Here is a 22,978-nt window from a genome sequence, read left to right as displayed (position 1 = left end):
AAGGAGAAGGATCCTACGTCATGAGGAGGGCAGACCCTGAAGACTACATCCACAAACATTACATAGATCAAGTGGCAAGTCTGATGGCGGCTGTAAATTCTGCAGCTGCTATTTAAGAGTCTAGTGTGTGTGAAATGAAGGCTTCCCAATTGAGGTCAACCTAGCCCCAGTTTGGGGTAAAGGCAATAAAAACTAATATCTAAAACATATTTTGGGTTGTGAAATAGAAGATCCATGTTGAGGGGCACCTGGGTGGCTCAGTCGGTTAAGCATCTGACTTTGGCTCAGGTCATGATCTCACGGTTCGTGAGTTCAAGCCCCGCGTTGGGCTCTCTGCTGACAGCTCAGAGCCTGGAATCTGCTTCAGATTCTGTGCCTCCTTTTCTCTCTGCTCCTCCCCCATTCGTGGTCTGTCTCTGTCTCTCTCAAAAATAAAAATTAACTTAAAAAATAAAAACGATCCATGTTGCTAGTTTTTTTGGCAAACATGCCTGATTATTTCCATGAGCAGACTTAGAAAATTTGTCATTTAAGGAAGTCAGGCTAACTGTTTTTAGTCATGTTGGGACCTTCTTTGGCTTCCAAGGGTCTCTTTCTATTACCTTAGTTCACTTCTACGTGCCTTGGCCAAAGGATCTGCAACCCACCCCAAGAAGCACAAGCCTAGGCTCTGCTGTACACCTGGCACACTGCTGCAGGGTAATTATGAAAACCCTCCAGGATGACTGTTATGGAGCAAAGTGACATACAGCACAAACCATACACACTGCTCTCCACGAAGGGAAGGAATGTGGGGGGTAGGGAGAAGAAAAGCTGAAATTAAAGGTACATTTTAGGTTTTCATGAGGTGGAAAGGTAGTTTTTATTGGTTTTTGGTAGGTAAGTTTAAAAGGACTGTGAGATCAACTTTCAAGGTGGTCAAAATGTAGTTGCCAACTTGAAAGAGCTCTCGGAGCACCCGGGTGGCTCAGTCGGCTGAGCGTCTGACTTTGGTCAGGTCATGATCTCGTGGTTTGTGAGTTCGAGCCTCGCACTGGATTCTGTGCTGACAGCGTGGAGCCTGAAGCCTGTCTGGATTCTGTGTCTCCTTTCTCTGCCCCTCCCCCACTCGCACTCATACTCTCTCTCTCAAAAATAAACATTAAAAAAAAATCTTAGAGCTCCCACCAGCTAAAAATAGAACAATCTGAACATCAAAAAAGAATAATCTCCATAATACATTAAAACACATAAAAGACAGGGGTGCCTGGGTGGCTCAGTCGGTTAAGCATCCGACTTCTGCTCAGGTCATGATCTCGCAGTTTGTGGGTTTGAGCCCCACGTTGGGCTCTGTGCTGACAGCTTGGAGCCTGGAGCCTGTTTCGGATTCTGTGTCTTCCTCTCTTTCTGACCTTTCCCTGCTCACACTGTCTCTCTCTCTCAAAAATAAATAAAACATTTAAAAATTTTTTTAAAAATACACAAAAATATATAAAATCATAATACTAAAACTATATACACCCAACAGGAGAAAAATAAAACCCTATTAGTCACCTTTGGTGAAGGCGGCAGTGGGTAGTAACTCATTATCCATGTAACCGATAAAGAGAAAAGATGAAGCATTGACTAAGTCTTTACTGTAAGGACTCATTTTCAGGATAACTAAATGATTGGCCTTTTTTTTTTTTTTAATAAAAGAATCACTGCTAATAAATGAAGAAGAAACAATCAATTTGGACATCTCACATTTTGCAACACCTGATTAAATTAAACAGCTGATCTACAAAGCAATTCTCAGAGGCAGGTAAAATCTCTGGTGAAGTCTGATGGGGAACTCTGTAATGCATGGACCAGCCTAACAACACCAGAACCACTGACCAACCCTAATGTCACCAAGAGAGACAACCGAAATTACAGTAAAAATGCCAGCTCCCAAAAAGTGAACCTGAACCTGGTAAAATATTCAGAGCCAGCCTCTGGTTTATGGGAGAGATGAAGTGGGGAGAACATGCGAAATGGCACCATGCACCATAAGGGCACATGCAGGCTCCGCCAAAGGTGGAAAACCCTAGTTTCTTCAACACTTGAATGGCATTTAAAAAAAAACATACAAAAAACAAAACCCCCCCAAAAAAACAAAAACAAAACAAAACAAAACAAAAAAAACACGGAGGGGAGGTGAACTGTTAACACATTAAAGCAGATTTAAGAGAACAAAGACAATGTGTGGACCTTATCTGAACACTGATTCCAACAAATGAAGCATCCAAAGACATTTAACTAATGGCACTAAGAATTACAGTCACTTTCACTGGGTGTGATGACAGTAGTTCCGTTAAAGAGGAAGATTTCCATTGGTTAGAGATACATTTTGAAGTCTATTTCTTGCCCCAAAGTGAGAAGAAACAGATAAAATATTGATAATTCTGAGGCTCTACAACAGGTATATAGGGTGGATTATTATACTATTCTTTCTACTTTTGTCTATGATAGAAGATTCTCTAACAAAAAAAGTTTAAGATGGCAGAAAGATGATGGGTGTTGAAGCTGGATCATAAGAGTTCATGGCACTATTCCTTTTGTGTGTGTCTATCTTTAGTTAGACCCGTTAAGTTTAAACTGTAAATTTAAGAAAAAAATGTAGACAATCCAAGGCGAATTTTTAAGGAACTGTGGGAGCTGTAAGCCACTCAGAGACTGACCAAGGAAAGGCATCACACCAGGAACAGAACATGGCAGTCATTACGCAGTGATGGCTATAAAACCAGATCTCACTTGCCTACCATCACGTGGATGACAAGGAACACACCAGTCACAGTTCTAGTCACAAATTACCAACGGTGTCGTTAACTCCTTTCATCCTGTGCCACAAGGATGACCCCAGTCTTGTCTGTGAGCAGAGCATGCCTCTCACCTGGCTGGGGTGGATGAGGTGGTGGCATCTGGTGTTGCATGAGAGGGTAGGGAGGGGGCTGCTGATGAGGCATCATGCCAGGGTGCCCCGTTGCTCCAAGTGGTGCCAGGCCAGGTCCTCCTGAGTGCTGGTGTGCCTGCTGAGGGTTCTGCCCATGCTGCTGCTGTTCCATTTGCTGTCGGGCTCGCAATTCAGCATATTTCAGCTGTTCCATGTGGAAGTTCTGGCGTTCAGTAAGCAACTGCTGCCTCTGTTGTTCTAACTGTTAAGAAAAGGAAAGGAAAGAGAAATGACACCACGAGAGGTTCTCAGGAATGGATGACACACAGGACATCTACCTGATGCCTGAATTCTGTAGGCTGTGTCACATATACTGAGTTACACAGCCACCTCGTCTCCTGCAACATCTACAGTGAGGAAAGGCATGGTCTCTTGAATAGCAGATTTCCACTCTGGACACTTGTTACCAAGGTCAAGGTCTTTGTGTTATGTACAAGGTCTGCCTTTCTTTATAACCTTCATCCAGTGGGGTTACTGTTCTCTGGCCCCAGCCAGTACACATGTAATCCTCTGATTGGCAGGCCTTCAGATATGTAAAAATAGTTTCCATGACTGCTTTACTATTCCCCAGGTGAAACAAGCCTCTCCTGTCCTTTTAATAGTGCCCTCAACTGCTAAAATTTCAAGTCCACACAACCTTCGCAGGGGCTCTTTGCTAGACATGATATTTTGGTTACTATTTTATTTTCTTTAATGTTTTATTTATTTTTGAGAAAGAGACAGAGTGTGAGCAGGGGAGAGGAAAGAGAGGGAGACACAGAATCCAAAGCAGGCTCCAGGCTCTAAGCTGTCAGCACAGGGCCTGACACAGGGCTCGGAGTCACTAGCCATGAGATCATGACCTGAGCTGAAGTCAAATGCTCAACTGCCTAAGCAGCCCAGGTGCCCCTGGTTCCTATTTTAGAACATGACATAGAGTTAAATACTCTGGATAGTGGATGTGGCCTTAGCTGCAAATATACACATTTTTCAATGTGGAGCTTTGGCAATGCCACTGCAAATCTTAGCTTCCAAGTACCCAAAATTATTCTGGGTGACACATTCACAGAATATCTCAGATACCTAAATAAAGATGTGCATGAATCTTGGTTTAAAGAATATAAGTATTTCAATATTCAAAATAATCTTTCTGGGACCCAAGTTAAAATAAAGAGAAATAATCTATTATATGTGCCAGGAAATCCAAAAACTATATGCCACACAGTAGTTCAGAGGATGAAGCCCACCTTAAATGCTATTAAAATTAATTTGATTCAGGCCTGAAAAAAAAAATCAACGTGAACATGAAAGAAAATAAAAATCCAGATTTTTCTAAGAAGTGTAAAGATTTTAAGGAGGGTTAACATAGATCTGTTTCCTTCCAATAATGTTAAGTCCCACCATTTTCAATGGCAAGATGTGAGTCACTGGGAGACATTTTTAGAGCCTTTTCTGTCCAATACAGCAGCCATAAGTCACAAATGGCTCCTGAGCCCTTGAAATGTGGCTAATCTGAAGTGGAATGTGTTATAAATATCAAACACACTGAATTTCAAGGTCTTAGTATGGAAAACATTTTTTCATATTGATTACATGTTCAAATAATATTTTGTATGCACTAGATGAAATAAACATAATTCACCTTTTGGTTTTATTTTTTATTAATGTGGCTACTAGAAAAATTTTAATGACATATATGGCTCACACTATATTTCTGTTGGATAGCACTATTCCAAAGCTTTTAATAGATTAAAAATATGTAACATTTTAGCTTTGAGTCATACAAATAAATACTGTATATTGTCATTAGCAAAAATGGGTTGGAATATGCATGAGTATTATGAGTATTATTATTAGCATAAGAATATGGGCTGTCAGCAGAGAGCTGTCTGAGGAGAAGACCCTGTGGACCCAAGTGAGAAGCATTACTGGTTATCAGGAGTAGTAACAGGTTATGTCCATGGACAGATGTGGCGCAGGAGGACAGGCCACAGGTACAGGGTGAAAAAAAACAGGCATAACCAGATGAGGGGGAAGGAAAATGGAGAGAATGGATGCTAAAGGCTATGTCCCACTGGTAAGCTGGCTTGCAGAGAATTTTCCTAGGGAGACCTTCTGAAACAAAATAATCTTGTGGGTGGTTGAGGGTTATCAGGAGGGAGTGTGGCAGGGAGCCACCGTGCTAGCCTCATTTTCTAGGAGGGTGACCTGAAGAGGCTAAAGCCTGGTCCAGTCTCCCTCCTCCCTGTTTGCATAATAAGCAGGGAATTCCAAGCTGTAAAAACCAAGAGTCCTCTGGAAGGCCAGCTCTGCAAGAAGAAAACATGTAATCAGGGAGTAAGAGGCAGTCTGATAAAAAAAGAGATCTAGAAATTCCAGCTACAGGCCCTATGATTTGCTTTCTTCTAACCATTCTTTCTAGGAAATTTAGGACTTTGCTGAGGTTAGACATCAGAGGTTGCCAGAAAAGGACCTCTATCTATGTTCTTGTCGAGCCACTACTGGTCTAGATGGCTTGGCTGAAGTCCTGCAGTTATGTAAGAACTATGGAATTTAGGTCAAGATCTGCTTTATAAAGAAGCTAAACTGTTACTAGAAGAGATTTTGTCTCTCCGAAGGGAAATTTTAGTCTGCATTGCCTATATCAGTGGTTTTGTTTTCTTTTTAAACCAAGCCAGTCCTTCTTTGGGAGTTGACCTTAGTCTCAAGGTATTAACCTCAGAAAGAAAAATGTGCCCCATTTTCCATATCTGCAACTGTTACTAACCTTAATTATACTATTTTTTCCAGAGCTGCACTTGTCACTTCAAAACATGGAAGGTAATTAAAAGAAAGTAATTAGAAGAATTAAAATAGATTAAGTGATTAAACACACACTCGAGTGCACATGCACACACACACCCCTGAAAGAGAACCCAGCTTAAACTAAAGCTCCAGTGTGGGCTTAACAGGTCCTCTGGGGTGAGAGCAATACCCAGACAGTGAGCTACAACTCGGCTCTCAGAGGGCCGTCTCCGTTCTGTCACCCACGGAGCAAAGCTCATGGACACACTGTGGCAGAAGAAAGAAGTACCTCCTTGCTGTGGGCACCTTGTTACTCAGTTGGACTAAAGACTGAATTCACTTTTTGGCAACCTGAAACAATATAAACTGGCAGCTTTTGAGGAGAGTTCCACAGTATGAAGCAAATTTTCAGTGCAAGCAGCCAGTGATTCTACATGTTGGAATCTACCCTAGAAAACTATGCATGTGTGCCTACTAAGGAGTCATTAAAGTACTGGTTTTTGTTTGTCTTTTTTTTTTTTTTTTTAAATGTTTTATTTATTTCTAGGAGAGAGAGAGAGACAGCGTGAGCAGGGGAGGGTCAGAGAGAAAGGGAGTCACAGACTGAAACAGGCTCCAGGCTCTGAGCTGGCAGTCAGCACAGAGCCCGACGCGGGGCTCGAACCCATGAACCGCGAGATCATGACCTAAGCGAAAGTCGGACGCTTAACTGACTAAGCCACCCAGGCGCCCCTGTTTGTCTGTCTTAAAGTTTATTTATTTTGAGAGAGAGAGAGTGTGTACAGGCAGAGACAGAATCCCAAGCAGGCTCTGCACTGATAGTGGATAGAGGATTTTTCTCCTCTTTTCCACTTCAACGCAGGGCCTGAACCCACAAACTGTGAGATCATGACCTGGGCTGAAATCAAGAGTTGATGTTTAACCGACTGAGGCATTCAGGTGCCCCATAAAGTGCTGCTTTTTGATAAAATTGTCTGAGATACATGGAGTTTTAAAAAACAAAACAAAACAGGGGCTCCTGGGTGGCTCAATCGGTTAAGCGTCCGATTTCCGCTCAGGTCATGATTCATGGGTTCGAGCCCCGCATAGGGCTCTGTGCTGACAGCTAGCTCAGAGCCTGGAGCCTGTTTCAGATTCTGTGTCTCCCTCTCTCTCTGACCCTCCCCTGCTCATGCTGTCTCTCTCTCAAAAATAAATTAAAAAAATAAAAAAATAAAAACAAAACAAGCTGCAACAATATTTATTACACAGTCCCAATTATATTAAGAAAAAAAAAAGCTTTGTGTTCACGTGCACACACTTTATACACACTAAAAATGTTCTAAAGAACACCCAACTATTAAGTGATTATTCCTAGAAATGAAATTGAGGGTAAGAGAGATTTTTTAAATTCATTCCCTTCTTTATTGAAAGTTTTTTTATCACATATTTTTATCAAATAAAAAAAACCCCACTAAAATAAAAAATAAAAAATAAAAAAGCCAGGAGTGCCTGAGTGGTTCAGTCAGTTAAGTGTCCAACTTCGGCTCAGGTCATGAACTCATGGGTCGCTGGTTTGAGCCCCGAGTCGGGCTCTTTGCTGACAGCTCAGAATCTGAAGCCTGCTTCAAATCCTGTCTCCCTCTTTCTCTCTCCGTCCCTCCCATCTCTCTCTCTCTCAAAAACAAACAAACATTAAAAATAAACTTTAAAAATAAAATAAAAAGAGGGGTGTCTGGGTGGTTCAGTGGGTTAACTGTCCAAATTCAGCTCGGGTCATGATCTCATGGTTCATGAGTTTGAGCCCTGTGTCCGGCTCTGTGCTGACAGCTCAGAGCCTGGAGCCTGTTTCGGATTCTCTGTCTCCCTCTCTCTCTGGCCCTTCTCACACTTGCACTCTTGTTTCTCTCTCTCAGAAATACATAAACATTAAAAAATATAGGGGCGCCTGGGTGGCCCAGTCGGTTAAGCATCCGACTTCGGCTCAGGTCATCATCTCACAGTTCGTGGGTTCGAGCCCTGCGTCAGGCTCTGTGCTTACAGCCAGCTCAGAGCCTGGAGCTTGTTTCAGATTCTGTAATTCCCTCTCTCTCTGACCCTCCCCTGCTCATGCTGTCTCTCTCTCTCTCTCAGAAATAAATAAAACATTAAAAAAAATATATATATATATATATATACATAAATAAAAAAACCAAAACAGTAAAAGCAGACAAGTTATATGTTACAGATATGGATTTTCTCCTCTTTTCCACTTCCTAAGACTATGGATAAAGCCCCAACAGCATGTAAATAGAATATTAATGAATCTGTCCATTTTCTTTCATAGCATCTATCTGCCTCTAGGAAACCCCACACAGGAGCCTTGCTCTGAAGACACACGCCCCTCCACATTCAAACTCTGCCTTCCTCTCCTCCTTCACTCCTATACTGTGTATGCAGAAAACAGCCAAATCCAAGCGGAATCTGAACACAAGCGAACACTCTTCCGCACCCAGACACCAAATGCAGATACAGCTGCAAAGTGCAGCCACAGCTCACACAAAGCTCTTCTCCCAACTTCACGTGCACACAGCAGGGAGAAAGCATAAAGTGCAACTACACTGCTGGGAATGGCAGGTCAGCTGAGACTTGAAGCCTCTACTTGGCCTCAGAAAAAGTAAATAATCACGCCTTCTTTTGAAACGTTTGGGGTCAGTAACCAGACATCCATTAACGAAAAACCAAGTCCAAGACATATTCATTCATTCTTACACCCATGGAAAAGAGCCCCACCACCACGCCTGCTGCCTCCCTGTGTGCCTCTGGAGGCAAGAGGCAAAGGGGCAGCTGGCACATCGTTATGACAGGTCTTTGGTCCTGTTGCCCTGTGTCTGCCTCCTGTTTTCTGATTCAGAACAAAACCCATACAACTGAGTACAGCTTTCTTCATCAAATAAAACTACCTGTAACATAATGGTACATGTCTAACAACAGATTTAATTACATGGCAGGCTATGTAGAGACGCATTACTCCAAATATGCAGAAGACAAAGTTAAATACCCTGGGGTAGGATAAAACTCACTTTCTGGCTTTTTGTTCTTTCTTCCTTTTTTTTTTTTTTCTAATTTTTTAAATGTTTAAAATGTTTTATTTATTTCTGAGAGAGAGAGAGAGAGAGAGATAATGAGCAGCGGAGGGTCCGAGAGAGAGGAAGACACAGAATCCGAAACAGGGTCCAGGCTCTGAGCTGTCAGCACAGAGCCTGATGTGGGGCTCGAACGCATGAACCATGAGATCATGACCTGAGCCGAAGTCGGAACCTAAACTGACAGAGCCACCCAGGCGCCCTTTAATTTGTCATTAAATACAACAAACTTTCCTAAACCTCAGTGCTGACAGCCAGCTCAGAGCCTGGAGCCTGTTTCAGGTTATGTATCTCCTTCTCTCTCTAACCCTCCCCTGCTCATGTTGTTTCTCTCCCTCACTCAGAAATAAATATAACATTAAAAAAAAAAAAGTATGTCCTGGGACTACTGCTTGTAGGTAAAGATGAGCAGAAATGCACCTAAAAGTGACCCGATGCAACATGGCAGGCCGAGGAGCACCAGCAGTGAGCTCAAGGCTCTGCTCCCAGCTGACCTGGACCTTCCAGTGGCAACTTTCTTGAGTCATAATAGAGGGATGATAAAACCTTGCATATCTCAGTATCTCGGTTAAAATGAGAGGAGAATAGCTCATTTTATTTACAGATATAAGCACTAGAAAAAACAAAGAGCTGAACAAACACAGGTTTGACAACTTTGCTCTGTCACTTATGAACTGTGTTTGGAGGGACATAATGTCCCCCAAGCCCCAGTCTCTCCATCTGTAAGAGTTAACAAAGATTGGCCTTATGTTCCCATCCAGCATTACTGCTGGATTCTTGTCCAGGGAGATTCAAAGCAATCAGGATTTTCTTGCTAATGGCTTCCTCATAGTTTTTTGAAAGATTAAATGAGAAAATCTATATAAAGTGGCTTACACCAGTGACTCGGCCAATAAATGTTTAGAAAGCCAACAAGGGCTTACAAATATTCAGAATCTAATATATATTCAATGTTACTAGTGTACCTAAAGAAAAGGAGGCACAGCAACATTTACTGAACACCTACTGCGTGCTCAGACACTGCACCAGACACAGGCCACACTCCTCTCACTGGACTCTCTCAACAGTCCTGTGCAGAAATCATAGGTAGAAAAGTAGCCATGACTTTGCTTGCCCACAGGGAAGGGCAGGATAGCAGTGCCTGATGGAGAAGAGGCTGTCTTCACTGTGTCTGACATGAATGGGAGACATTTTGAATTTCGTGGGACTCCTTGGTTCTGAGAGTGAGCCTCCAAGCTGACCTCAACATTTCTACTTCCTAGTGTTTAAACCTCCCCCTACCCTGCTGAACCCTGTCTACCCCCCCAACCAGAGTTGGTGTGTGTAACAAAGAGAATACGGCAGAAGCGAAGGGACGGGACTTCCATGTTTAGGTTACAAAAGACAGTGTGGCTCCCATCCTGGATGTGCTTTCATGTTCTTGCTCTTTGTAGTCACTCACTCTGAGAGAGCCCCTTCATGAGCAGCACCACAGAAAGGTGCACGTGGCAGGAGCTGAAGTCCCTGCCAACAACCACGAGAGTCAGTTGGGAGGTGTGAGCTCTGGCCCTGTGGAAATTTAGGAAGCTCACAACTTCATAAGGTTCCAGCCTGAGCTACCCAGCCAAGCTGCCTGCCTCCCAACTTTCAGAAACCACATTAAGACTTGGTTTTCTGTTTTCCATCACTAAGCTTTGGGGTCATTTTCCACACAGCAACAAATAACACAGCTGTGTTCCCGACACTGAATGGCAAGGACTAGGGACTGTCCCACACGAAGAATTTTGCCTCTCCAAATGCTGATTGAGAGAAGGCAGGCCAACCACAAAGATTCTGCGCATAACAACCCCATGTGGTGGAGAGTGAGCAGAAACGCATTCCCAACATGGTCAGTTGTGTTGTTTTATTCATAGACTAGCCTAAAATGTTTTATGTGCTCTGATTAGAATTTAGTAGCAAAAATAAGACTCAAGTAAGAAAACTACAGTGCAGTTATATAATTTGAGATAATAATTACTACAAATCCACAATACAAAAAAAATTCTGAAAGGCCAAGTGCAGCCATTACAGTGTAATCCTGGATGTCTGAGAATCAGAGGTGAGAACTGGGAAGGGGCAGAAGGCAGTGTTAAGCTAATCTAGGTGCCATTTCATTGGGGGTTTAAAAGAGTGGGGGATCCCCAGGTTCAACCTCTGAAGGAAAGTGACTTAGAGCAGAGAGAAAAGCACCTTGACAATCCAGACACTGTGCTGTAAGTGCCCAGAGTCATGCCAATCTTCTAGGCTGTTCTGCTTTATGAAGGACAGAAAGGCATCTGGTTGATAGTGGGAATGACCCAATCATCCTGTGAACCCTGCATGCGCCACCCCATTAAACTAAAGGGTGGACTTTCCACTTCTCTAGCTTCTGACACTGATGCTGGTGTACATTCAATCAATATTCACTGAAACCAGGGCCCTTGATGTGCCAGTTCTGTGTTTACAAAGACACATGATCAATTCTCTCAAAGGGCATACACTCTGGAATGAGAGACGGACACACGAATCAGCACCTCCAACACAGTGTACACGCTCTGTCAGGCTGCTACAACAGGAGATGGGCTGGGCACGTTGTCCAAAGGGGCAGGGCTAAGGGATTTGGAAGTGGGGAACAGAGCCTTACTAGCAGAGGAGCACAATGCACACGGGGGCACACGGGAGGCCTTGAGGACAGCCTGCAGGTGGTGTGGTGTGGCTAGAACACAGAGAGTGACAGAAAGGAGACCGGTGTGGCCAGCAGCTCCTAGGGAAGGAGAGGGCTGATGATGTGAGAGATGCTTACAGGTCAGGAAACGGGATGGGGATGGGAGGGGGTGGGTAAGAGAATTACTGAAGCAGCCTCTCCATCCTTCAGGGTCAGAATGCCTGCTGATCTCAGGACAAAATGAAAATGGGCTGTTTTGTGATAGTTATTGGAATGAGGAATTTGCCAGAGGATGGGATTGGACTGACCACTAAGAAACCGCTAAATAAATACAAACAGGTCCTTAAAAATTAAAACTCTTAAGGTGCCTGGGTGTCCTAGTTGGTTAAGCATCCAATTCTTCAACTTGGCTCAGGTCATGGTCTCACAGTTCATGAGATCGAGCCCTGCACTGGACTCTGCACTGGCAGTATAAAGCCTGCTTTGGATTCTCTTTCCCTCTGTCTGCCCCTCCCCTGCTTGTGCTCTCTGTCAAAATAAATGCACATTAAAAAAAAAAAACACCTCAAAATTCTTCTGGGACAATTTTTTAAAAAATTTTTATTTATTTCCAGGAGAGAGAGGGATAGACAGCATTAACAGGGGAGGGTCAGAGAGAGAGGCAGACACAGACTCTGAAACAGGCTCCAGGCTCTGAGCTGGCAGTCAGCACAGAGCCTGACGCTGGGCTCGAACCCATGAACTGCGAGATCATGACCTAAGCGCAAGTCGGACACCTAACTGACTAAGCCACCCAGGCGTCCCTCTTCTGGGGCAATTTAATCTTAAGGTTAAATAATCTACCAATGAGATACCAGGATCTCAAATACAGATAAACAAAGTCAAAATAGGGGTGGTTAGGTGGTCAAGTCAGTTAAGCATCTGAATCTTGATTTCGGCTCAGGTCATGATCTCACAGTTTCTAAATTCAAGCCCCACATACAGCTCTGTGCTGACAGAGCGGATCCTGCTTGGGTTAGGATTCTTCCTCTCTTTCTCTGCCCTTCCAACTGCTTGGGCTCTTTGTCTCTCAAGATAAATAAGTAAAAAAAGAAAAAGTCAAAATAATCAGAACAAGTCCTAGCTAAATCCTCCAATTCAGTCCACTGCTTAGAAAGTTACCAATTCTTCTAGTCAACTCGTTAAAAAAACTAGCCTAGCCGCAGCTGACCTCCACTATGCAGGAGAGGGAGGAGGACTGAGAGTCTAAGGTTGGACCGGGGAGAGAGTTGTTAAAAGGTATCACAGAAACAAGGCTCCTCACTTGAGATTAACTTTCTGGTATTCATATTGAAGAATACAAAAAATCAAGAAAATTCTTTCATCAGACAACGGAGCCATTATTCCTTCTACTCTATTAGTAACAAGTAAGGAATAAAATTAGTCTAAGATGTAACTTCTATAGAGAGAAGAACTGATACTACCATGTACCTGGGAAAACGGAGAGATGTAAAGGCTGAGGTGTAAATCATTAGTTTTGGAATGGGAGCAGAGTGCCTTCTGTTTATCATCAATGGCTGATAAATGTTTTTAAAGGGGAAAGCAAACAGAAACAAGGACCAACGGAGCAGGTTACCATTCATTTTATCTAACTTGTAGTTTAGGAAAGGTGGTCAATGTTTAATTGTCAAAAAGCCACTACAAACGTCCCCTTACTTACAGCCTCCTTCTCTCTGTCCATGATAGTTTCCAGTTCTTCAAAATGTCGCAGTTTGATCTCCAATTTCTTCATTTGTGTCTCAACCAGTAGGGCCACCAGAGACTTGATCTTTCTCTCTTCCACGGCAGCCAGGTGCTAAGTGTAAAAGATCATTCAAATTAAGTAGGTACACATTTCCTTAAAATAGAGAAACAAAATGCTGAAGTTGCTATTCAAAGTAGGGATTATATAATTAAAAACAATGCCTGATGCCCCATCTGTTTGTTTCTACCAAACATTTATTTCAATTTAAAGTAACTATTGCTGAATCTCTGGTCCTTATAGGTATAAAGAACCCTGTTAAAGGGTTAAAAAAAAGGGGGGGGAGGGGACCTGGGTGGCTCAGTCAGTTGAGTCCGACTTCGGCTGAGGTCATGATCTTGCTGTTCACGAGCCCATATCGGGCTCTGTGCTGACAGCTCAGAGCCTGGGACCTGCTTCAGATTCTGTATGTGTGTGTGTGTCTCTCTCTCTCTCTGCCCATCCCCCGCTTATGCTTTCTCTCTCTCAAAAATAAACATTAAAAAAAATTGTTTTAAATAAAAAGCAAAAACAAAAAACCCCCTCTCCCTCTCATGGTAAATGACTCCCCTCAAAAAGAGCTCATCACAAAGGGGAGGTTTAATCAGGAGCCTGATGGACAAAGAGGAGGACACAAGTAGCCTGGGGTACACTTCCCATCTACCACCCATTTACCTTGTACCCTCGCCCTTTTACTCTATGCCTCCCCTCACTATCTTTCCTCCCTTATGAACTGTCCAGAAACAGCTAAGCAGTGGGTTCCCTCAGCATCCAACACTCAGATAGATGCAAGGCCTTTGCCTTTAGTGAGTGGAACCGCATGTGGAAAGGAGATGGTGAACAATATTCCACCCCTGTGTTTGCGGACAGGATCCAGAGCAAGAGAAACAAATATAGTACAGAACAAGAAGTTACGCTGGCAGAATGTGCTTCTCGCCTGCAACAGGACAGATGATGAGCCCTATTCATTCACACTTCCGGCCTACTCAGCAGCACACAGAAGAAGGTACCACATTACACTGAGAAGATGAGCGTTGTATATTTAGTTCTGATTAATTGTACCTGGGAAGGGGTCAATCCCACCTAATGCAGACATGTCTAAGAGCTTATACCAACAAACTCCCAACAGCACTTTGCATTCACTTTCATTATATCTGGTGAATTTATGTGCTCATCTTGTTTCTATACAAGTGAGAAGTAACATGAAGCGGCTGTCTTAACAATCTCTGTTTCTTACAGAATCTAGGAAGAGCTAACATGCAGTAGGCATTTAACATAGGCTTTTGGGAGCTAAATTAACAGACACTTAAATGAGAATCTTATTTTTCAGTCTTTTATAGCTGGAAAAGAGAAGTGTAGTCTTATACCATAGAGATCCATCTCCAGGAAAAGGCACAAGTATAAGCAAAAGGTGATGATGAGCAGGTTTTATGAACAATCTACAGCTGTTCATGATACATCTGCCTCCCTAACCACTTTAAGATATAGGAGTACAAAGTTTAAATAAAGATCACGTGGCTCAGTCAGTTAAGCATCCAATTCTTGATTTTGGCTCAGGTCATGATCTTGTGGTTCTTGAGTTTGAGCCCCATGTCGGGCTCTGTGCTGACAGCGCAGAGCCTGGAGCCTGCTTCGGATTCTGTGTTTCTCTCTCTCCCTCACACCTTCCTCTCTCTCTCTCAAAAATAAATAAACAGGGGCACCTGGGTGGCTCAGTCGGTTAAACATCTGACTTCCGCCCAGGTCATAATCTTGCAAAGTGAGTTCAAGCCCCACCTTGGGCTCTGTGTGGACAGCTCATAGGCTGGAGCCTGCTTCGGATTCTGTGTCTCCATCTCTCTCTGTTCCTCCCCTCGCTTGCATTCTGTCACTCTCTCTCTCTCAAAAATAGAGATTAAAAAAATTTTTTTAAATAAATAAAAAATTTTTTAATTTCAGACAAAAAAACAGAAGTAAATCTAAATAATCTTGGGTTAAGTGAATGATTTCTTATATGTGACACCAAAGGCACAAATGTCAAAAGGGAAGATTGAGAAGTGAAAGTTCATCAAAATCAAAAACCTCTCTGTTTCAAAGCATACCATCAAGAAGGTGAAAACACAACTCACACACTGTGAGAAAGTATTTGCAAATCATGTGTGATGAGAGACTTGTGTCCAGCGTATATGAAAAGCTCTTAGACCTCATGCCTGTGGATGAAGTAATGCTGGTAGGGACGTGTGGGACTTCAGAAACAAGCTGGTCACCATCTCAGACACTTGGCAAATTTTAAAGATGCAGAGGATGGGATGCTAACGAGTTAGGTTCAAAGAAGAAAAGAAATTCCTTAAAATATCCCTTTTGAAGTGATAATTATTTCAAAATCTCAACTCCAATTTCTGGGATGTCACACCCAAGGATCACGTGTGGTCCTGGAAGAGAATGACCAAAGTTTCATCTAGCTTCCACTCAGTCCCTGCCCCTTCCCAGCTCTGCTACCACTCTTTTTACAAAGAGAATCTACATTTGTTTTAATGTTTATTTTGAGAGAGAGAGTGCACACCAGCAGGGGAGGGGCAGATAGTGAGAGAGGGAGACAGACTATTCCAAGCAGGCTCTGCACTGACAGTGCAGAGCTCAACACGGGGCTCAATCCCACAAACTATGAGCTCATGACTGGAGCCAAAATCAAGCACTGGATGCTGAACTGACTGAGCCACCCAGGTGCCCCCCTGATAGCCTAAATTTTTATACATTTGTGGCATTCAATCAAAACAGCAGATCCACAGATGGCACAGGCACTGGACTTGGCATGTGAGAACATTAATATAAGTTAAGACTACTATGTTTAAGAAAATGTAGCAACAATATGGATAAAAAGAGAATTTCAATAGATTTAGACTTTGTGTAAGAATCAACATACACTTGATTGAAATTATGACTAAAATAATTACTAACTGGAAATAATAACTCAAAGATCAGGTTTAAAAGCATGTGACTTGGGGCGCCTGGATGGCTCAGGTGGTTAAGTGTCCAACTCTGGATTTCAGCTCAAGTCATGATCTCGTGGTTTGTGACATCAAGCCCGGTGTCAGGCTCCATGCTGACGGAGTGGATGGAGCCTGCTTGGGATTCTCTCTCTCTGCCCCACCCTGGCTTGCATGCACATATACGTGTGCACACACGTGCTCTCTCTCAAAAATAAATAAATTTTGTGTGTGTGTGTATACATATATTTTTTTTTAAAGGGGGGGCATACCTGGTTAAGCATCTGACTTGATTTTGGCACAGGTCATGATCTTATGGTTCCTGAGATCGAGCCTCACGTTGGGCTCTGCACTGACAGTATGGAGCCTGCTTGAGATTCCCTCTTTCTCTGTCCCTCCCCAACTTGTACACTCTCAAAAATAAACAAACATTTTTTAAAAATGCAGAATCTGCAAAGCACAATAAAACGAAGTATGTCTGTAACCATGGTCTAGAAGTTATCCTACCTCTTTGTGACTATTTCCTCATACGTGACACTGGAAAACTATACCCCCATCAGGGTAGTGGTGAGGACACACACAGTGTATGCTGAGCAGAGCCTGGAATATCGCGGGTGCCTCATACTTGTGAGCACTAACACTGCTGATGACTGGGAGCCCAATTTGTTGGGAGACTCTCCTCTACCTGCACCGACCACTTTCAACATGTCTTCTAAGACTGAGCATTAGGCATCACTTCCTCTGGGCAGCTTCTGGGCTCCCACAGCCTCCATGACAAGACTCAGCGTGCTGCACTTTATCTATTCACCTGACTTTCACCCAGGGCCAAGGCTTGAGGACGTCCCACGTTTTGCATGCTTGGCAATTTTAGAGTAGGAGGAAACAAGGACATGAGGTGGAAAGTAAACAAGGAAAAGAGGCAGCCTTTATCAAAAGCCTAGAATTCACCTGTGCTCAATGTTAGAAAAACCACTAGAAATCTCTCTAAGTGAATGTGAACACTTCGGATTGAAGGATGAAAAAACCATTGCCCTCAAGCTAAAGAAACAAATTGGGAGTAAAAAAGGAAAAAAACAAAAAAAACCTTCAGTCTCTAAACTTTATGGCAGTTTATTTACTATTAAAGACTTACAGAATTATTAGACTGGCCTCTAAAGAAAAAAAATTTAAGTTTTTCTTTTTTTTTTTTTAAATGTTTGTTATTTATTCTGAGAAAAAGAGACAGAGGAGAGGAGGGGCATAAAGAGAGAGAATCCCACGCAGGCTCCATAATACAGAGCCCACTGCGGGGTTCAAATTTACGAACTGTGAGATCATGACCTGAGCCAAAACCAACAGTTGGACACTTAAGCAACTGAGCCACCCAGGAGCCCCCAAAGAAAAAATTTTAATAAGTTATCCAAATTACCCCATTACAAGCATAAGCATTATTCACTGATAAGGTTGATAACATCTGGGTTTGAGTAGAAATAAGAGAAAAGAACTAATGTTGCACATTTAGTTTTTTCATAAAAATATTATTTCAGGTCTTAATAATAATGTTTGTATATGAGCTATGATTTTCTTGATATGATTATTAAAACCAAATGACCGCATCTTCTACTTTGCTCCAGCTCACAATTCTTTTTTGTGAGAGAAGAAATGCAATAGTACATTTCTCTGAAACAAGTGGCCTGGTCCTTTGCACTGTCTCACTTTCTGAATTTTGCTGACTGGATCCTAATGAATGTGTTAATGTGCCATTTCTCACTCTCCTGCATTTCTCGATCTAGCAGTTAGAGCCTCCTTTAAAAAAAAATATTTATTTATTTAGGGAGTGGGTGAGCAGGAGGGAAAGAGGGGCAAGAAGGAGTGGGGAGAGAATCCCAAGCTGGCTCCACGCTCAGCACAGAGTCTGATTTACAGGGCTCAATCCCACAACCCTGGGATCATGACATGAGCCAAAATCAAGAGTCGGATGCTCAATCAACTTAGCCACCAAGGTGCCCCGAGCCTCCTTCCATGACTATTCTTATTTTTACTGGTACAAAATTCATATGCACCTGAGAGAAGGCAAGAAAGTAATATGTCTCACAGAAAAGTACACGTCCTGCTACCAAGACTCTAAGAAATCTTGCTACTTCATGGATTTGGTGACATACACGTACCGAATCAATTCAGTAGAAGTCATAAAGGCTTAGGGGTAGATTCTTCAGGAAATTACAAAGCCTTCACAGAGGCCTGAAGTGACTGGATAAATGTTACCAAGCAATGGACAAAAGTAGTTAAGGGATCCAACTACTACTCATGTCTGCTTTTTCTAAAAATCTTAGAAAGTAAAAGCAAGAGTAAGCTGTTGAAATGCATTACTGGACTGGGGGGGACCCTGGGTTTTATTAAGCATTAACATCATTTTAGCCACCATGCTGTATTTTCATGCTTTTACTTCTAATAATAACCTACCAAAAAAAGAATTCTTTATGTACAGAAAGAAACTGAATTTTATATAGTAAGAAAGAAAAGTTAATTATATTGCCAAGGGTCACAGTTAAGTGAACTGGGAATGAAACTCTGTTCTGAACCATACCTCGAAACCAAACCGGCCACTAAGAAAGTGGAAACATAGGGATGTGGAAGAGTTAATGTTTCCCTCTTTCTTCTGTTTTTTATTTTTTGGTTTTTAAAAATTAGAAACTTAAATCACAGACATACTAAGAAAACAAAAAAAAAGGTTTGTATTTTTTTTTTTAAGCTAGCTGTTGGGTTTTTAATTGCACAATGTTTGAAAACATTTTCATTGGAATGGACAATTTTATCAGATTACATTTCTGCTTTGGCTGGGATCACCAGACTCCAAGTCTGGAGATCTGGGTTTTGGTCTTGGTTATACAGCTAGTCACATAACCGGAGGCTTCTCATTAATTTCTCTGGGTCTGTTTCTACATCTATGAGATTAAAGAATTCAAGAAACTCAAAGGTCATCTGTGACATTACATATGAAACATCTTTGTTGTTAGAGCTTAAGGTGTCTATTAAGCTAGTAATCCAGTTATACACATAACTTGTGTAAAAATGAAATACGCAAAAAGTAGAAGAGATTTATGTGTTGTGTGTAAGAAAGTTTCATTCCCAGAAATTATATAAAATTGTATACAATCCCTAATTAGATCTCACTTAATACTAACTTAAGGTTACATTTCCAAGATTTATACATACTTTTTTTCCTTTCCCAACTAAATATATATCCCAATGGCTCAACAAAAATGTGAAGTTCAAGATTAGTGGGCTGAGTTCCTAAGAGGTAGGAACCATCCATATTTCTGTGGCACCAAATAAATCTACCACTGTAGTAGAGTCTAGCACATGATGGGCCCTCAAATACCGGTTTAATGAATAATCAAAATATGGCATTTTCTAGCTTACAAAATGCTTTATCAGAAAGGACTTCTGACTGAAACAAAATGTATAGGCTCAGAAAATTTATTTTAGTTGCCTAAGAAACTAGTAAATGGTAGAGCTGGAACTAAAAATTTGATGTCTAAATCCACAGCCTTTTATACTTATCTACAAATGCTCGTTTAGAACAATTGATGTTTTAGTGGATACTTTCCCAGGGAATTCTTAGAAGGGATGTGCAAGTAGATTGGAGATGGCCACAAACTCACTGGCCTTCTTTCCATGGAGAGGAGGGTCTACAATCCCTCCTCTTGAATCAAGGTAGACTCTCTAACCGCCTTGCCCAAGAGAAAGCAGTGGTGCCATTTTCCAGTTCCCAGCTCTGGAACTTCATGTCGCCATGGAACGTTCCTTCTGGGAGTTCCCAGCTGCCATGTACTAAGTGTGATCAATGTGGAAGAGACCAGAGAGAGAGAGAGACCTCAAGACTGCATGAAGAGGGAAAAGGAACCAGCCATCTCTACCTAGGAACAGGACTTGAAGGAATCTGTCTAAGACTCTCTTCAGGAACCCACCTGTGAGGTAAGTACCACTAAATGATTCAAGTGATACCACATGGGGCAGAACTGCATAGGTGTTTAGTGCTCAAATTTTTCACAATCATGAGATATAATAAAAAATGGCTGCTTTTTAAAACCACTGTTTTGCTATGGGAAAAGAATTTGGTATCTGAAAATGGTGTTCTGTTTTACCAAAAACCTTCAGTGTGGCTTCAGATCATGCAGTGGGCACAGGCTGAAAGGATCTCAAGCAAACCACTGGCAAGAGCTTTTAAGATGGAGAAGGAAATGTTCCTGAAGGTTGGAGAGAAGCAGATCTTCTCTCCAAACAGAAATTTGGAAACAATGTCACTTCTGGTAATGTGGAAAATAGAGTCATTACTGAACTTGTGGATCTGGCTGGAGTGATTTCCAGGCAAAATATAAACTTTCTTTAGGTATTATATTATAAGTAGCCAGAAGAGAAAGGAACCAAAGAGGGAACTATTCCATTTTCAGGCCATCATTACTGGAGTTAGAAATCAACTCAAGGTGTGGCTGCAAGACTTTCTGATCGAAGTGCATGGTCTGATTTCTAAGAATCTTAAGAATTTCTAATAAAGGTATATATGCCTCTTAGACCCTCTCTACTAGACAGAAGGGCCTCTAAGTATCTTTAAAAGCATGTTTCCTATATTCTATATTACTACAAGTTAATATTTTCCAGCAAGTTTGAAGTTTTTCATCAGCCACAGTTTCTCCCCCATGCCTCCTTCACTCTTTCCTCTCCTTATGGGACCAATATTGCAGGCTAAGAAAGGCCCCTCACAGCAGCAAAACTGGGCTGATTTTTTAATGGAAAAGGAAAAGGATTGAGAACACAATATCCAAAGCCCAGAGGGCCAAGTCAAAAGCTGTAGAGAGTAAGTCACAGGGGGCAAGGCTGGGGGCCCTGGGAAGACAGACAGGGGAAATGTATGCCTGACTAGATTTCAGAGTTGTTCTGAACTATGTGTGCTCAGGGCCTTCCATCTTCACACTTATTAATGAATGTGAGTGTAATTGCCCTGAATGTTTCCCACTACTTTTATGTCAGTCCTCAAATTCTTTCTGAAAGAGAACAACATGCAAGGAGCTGCACTTGAAAGACTGCTCCTCAAGAGCTTCATCTGTACCCAAACTTGATTTAGAGACAATCTCAAAACCCCAGCCTTAGTCTGATTATCACAATAACATGAAACTATGGAATGCTTACTTTTCAACTGGGAGATATGTAGGTAATTGGTGACCACAAGGAAGACTGTGGGGGGTTAAGGTGGCATGCCTTCTGTGTAGAGGCGTGGTCGATGATCCCTCACCTTGAATTTGAACAAAAATTTTTTTAATTTAATGTTTATTTGTTAGAGAGAGAAAGAGAGAACGTGCACACACAAGTGGGAGAGGTCAGAGAGAGAGGGAGACAAAGAATCTGAAGCAGGCTCCAGGCTCTGAGCTGTCAGCACAGAGCCCAAGGTACAAATCAAACCCACGAGCTGCGAGATCATGACCTGAGCCGAAGTTGGACGCTTAACCAACTGAGTCAACCAGGCGCTGAATTTGAATAGAACTTTTGACTGGTGGAGCTGGGAAGAGGTTATACAGTGTCAGGCTGGGGGCCCAAGCCATAAGATACCAGCAGGTTCCCCTTCTGGTGGCTTGGGACACTTTTCTCTTAAAGTTATAAGCTTCCACGTAAAAAGTCCAACAATTACGATACCAACCAATTATGAGGAAGCCCAAGAGAACTAACTCTGTAGACAAGCCGTGTGGAGACAGTGATGCCAGCCAGTCCCAGGCCATCCAGCCACCCTGCTTACACATCAGGCACGGCAGGGAGGCTGCCTCAGGGCCTCCCTTCACAGCTCAGCCGTAAGCAAACCTAGCCAATGTCACATGGAGCAGGGCTTTTCCAACTGAGTTTGCTTGAGTTTCTCACTCATAAAAATGATAAGATGCAACAAAGTGACGATGGGGTTTTGCAATGGTTACACAGCCCTGGGTAACTGAGGCAGGAGCACTGCTGATGCTCAGGCTACGGATTCCTGAAGGTCTGGCAGCAGTGATGAGCAGGGTATCCCTAGGAGGGCTGCAGGGAGCTCCCATCCCTTCACATAACTGAGCTTTATGGAACTTAAGAATGAGGAGGTGTGGGAGTATGGCCCAGATGTGTGCTATGTGGACAAACAACCTAAAAGATTAATGATACCAAAGAGGTAACTTGGTTGTAACAGAGTTAAGGTGAACTTTACACAACAAAGCATGAAGTCCAGCTGGTGGAGCAGGAGTAGTTTTCTGTTTAGTCATATAAAGATGAAAGTGAATAGGGCTAACTCTAGGCAAAATGATCAAATAGGTCAATTTTTCCTTCAGTTTTCTCTCTAGAATATCATCAGGTAAAACGACATGGTTTCAATGATCAGTGCATATAGTGTCAATCAATTTCAGCAAACACTTATCTGGTAAAGCCATATGACTACAATGTACAATGAAAAATTTTCCTATCTCAAGAAAGAATTTCAAGCAAAGGGGAGCAAGTAAGAGGTATCTCAGAGAGATATAATCTTCCTGTTACCCTGGAACTAATATCTAGTTACCATGAAGACAAACCTACTTTAGCCATTTCAAGATACATGGGGATGGCGTGGTGACAGAATAAATCTAAAGGAAATGTCTATAGTCTTAAGAACGTATGATCTCGGGCACCTGGGTGGCTGAGGCTGTTGAGCGTCTGACTTCAGCTCAGGTCATGATCTCACGGTTGGTGAGTTCAAGCCCCACATTAGGCTCACTGCTATCAGCCTATCAGTGCAGAGCCAGC

General features: G+C 42.3%; 1 protein-coding gene across 1 annotated transcript in view; it reads right to left on the bottom strand.

Annotated features, from left to right (window-relative positions):
• SMARCC1 (SWI/SNF related, matrix associated, actin dependent regulator of chromatin subfamily c member 1) overlaps positions 1 to 22,978 on the bottom strand; it is a 183,385-nt gene that overhangs the window by 19,750 nt on the left and 140,657 nt on the right. The window contains exons 25-26 of the mRNA XM_039228159.1: positions 13,182 to 13,316; positions 2,894 to 3,155 (exon numbers count right to left, since the gene is read on the bottom strand). Of these exons, the coding sequence (XP_039084090.1) occupies positions 2,894 to 3,155; positions 13,182 to 13,316 (397 nt within the window). The remainder of the gene's footprint in view (positions 1 to 2,893; positions 3,156 to 13,181; positions 13,317 to 22,978) is intronic.

The sequence above is a fragment of the Hyaena hyaena genome, unplaced genomic scaffold, assembly GCF_003009895.1.
Source record: "Hyaena hyaena isolate Hyena2069 unplaced genomic scaffold, ASM300989v1 scaffold_30, whole genome shotgun sequence".
Lineage (NCBI taxonomy): Eukaryota > Metazoa > Chordata > Mammalia > Carnivora > Hyaenidae > Hyaena > Hyaena hyaena.
This window is presented reverse-complemented; position numbering and strand designations above follow the sequence as displayed.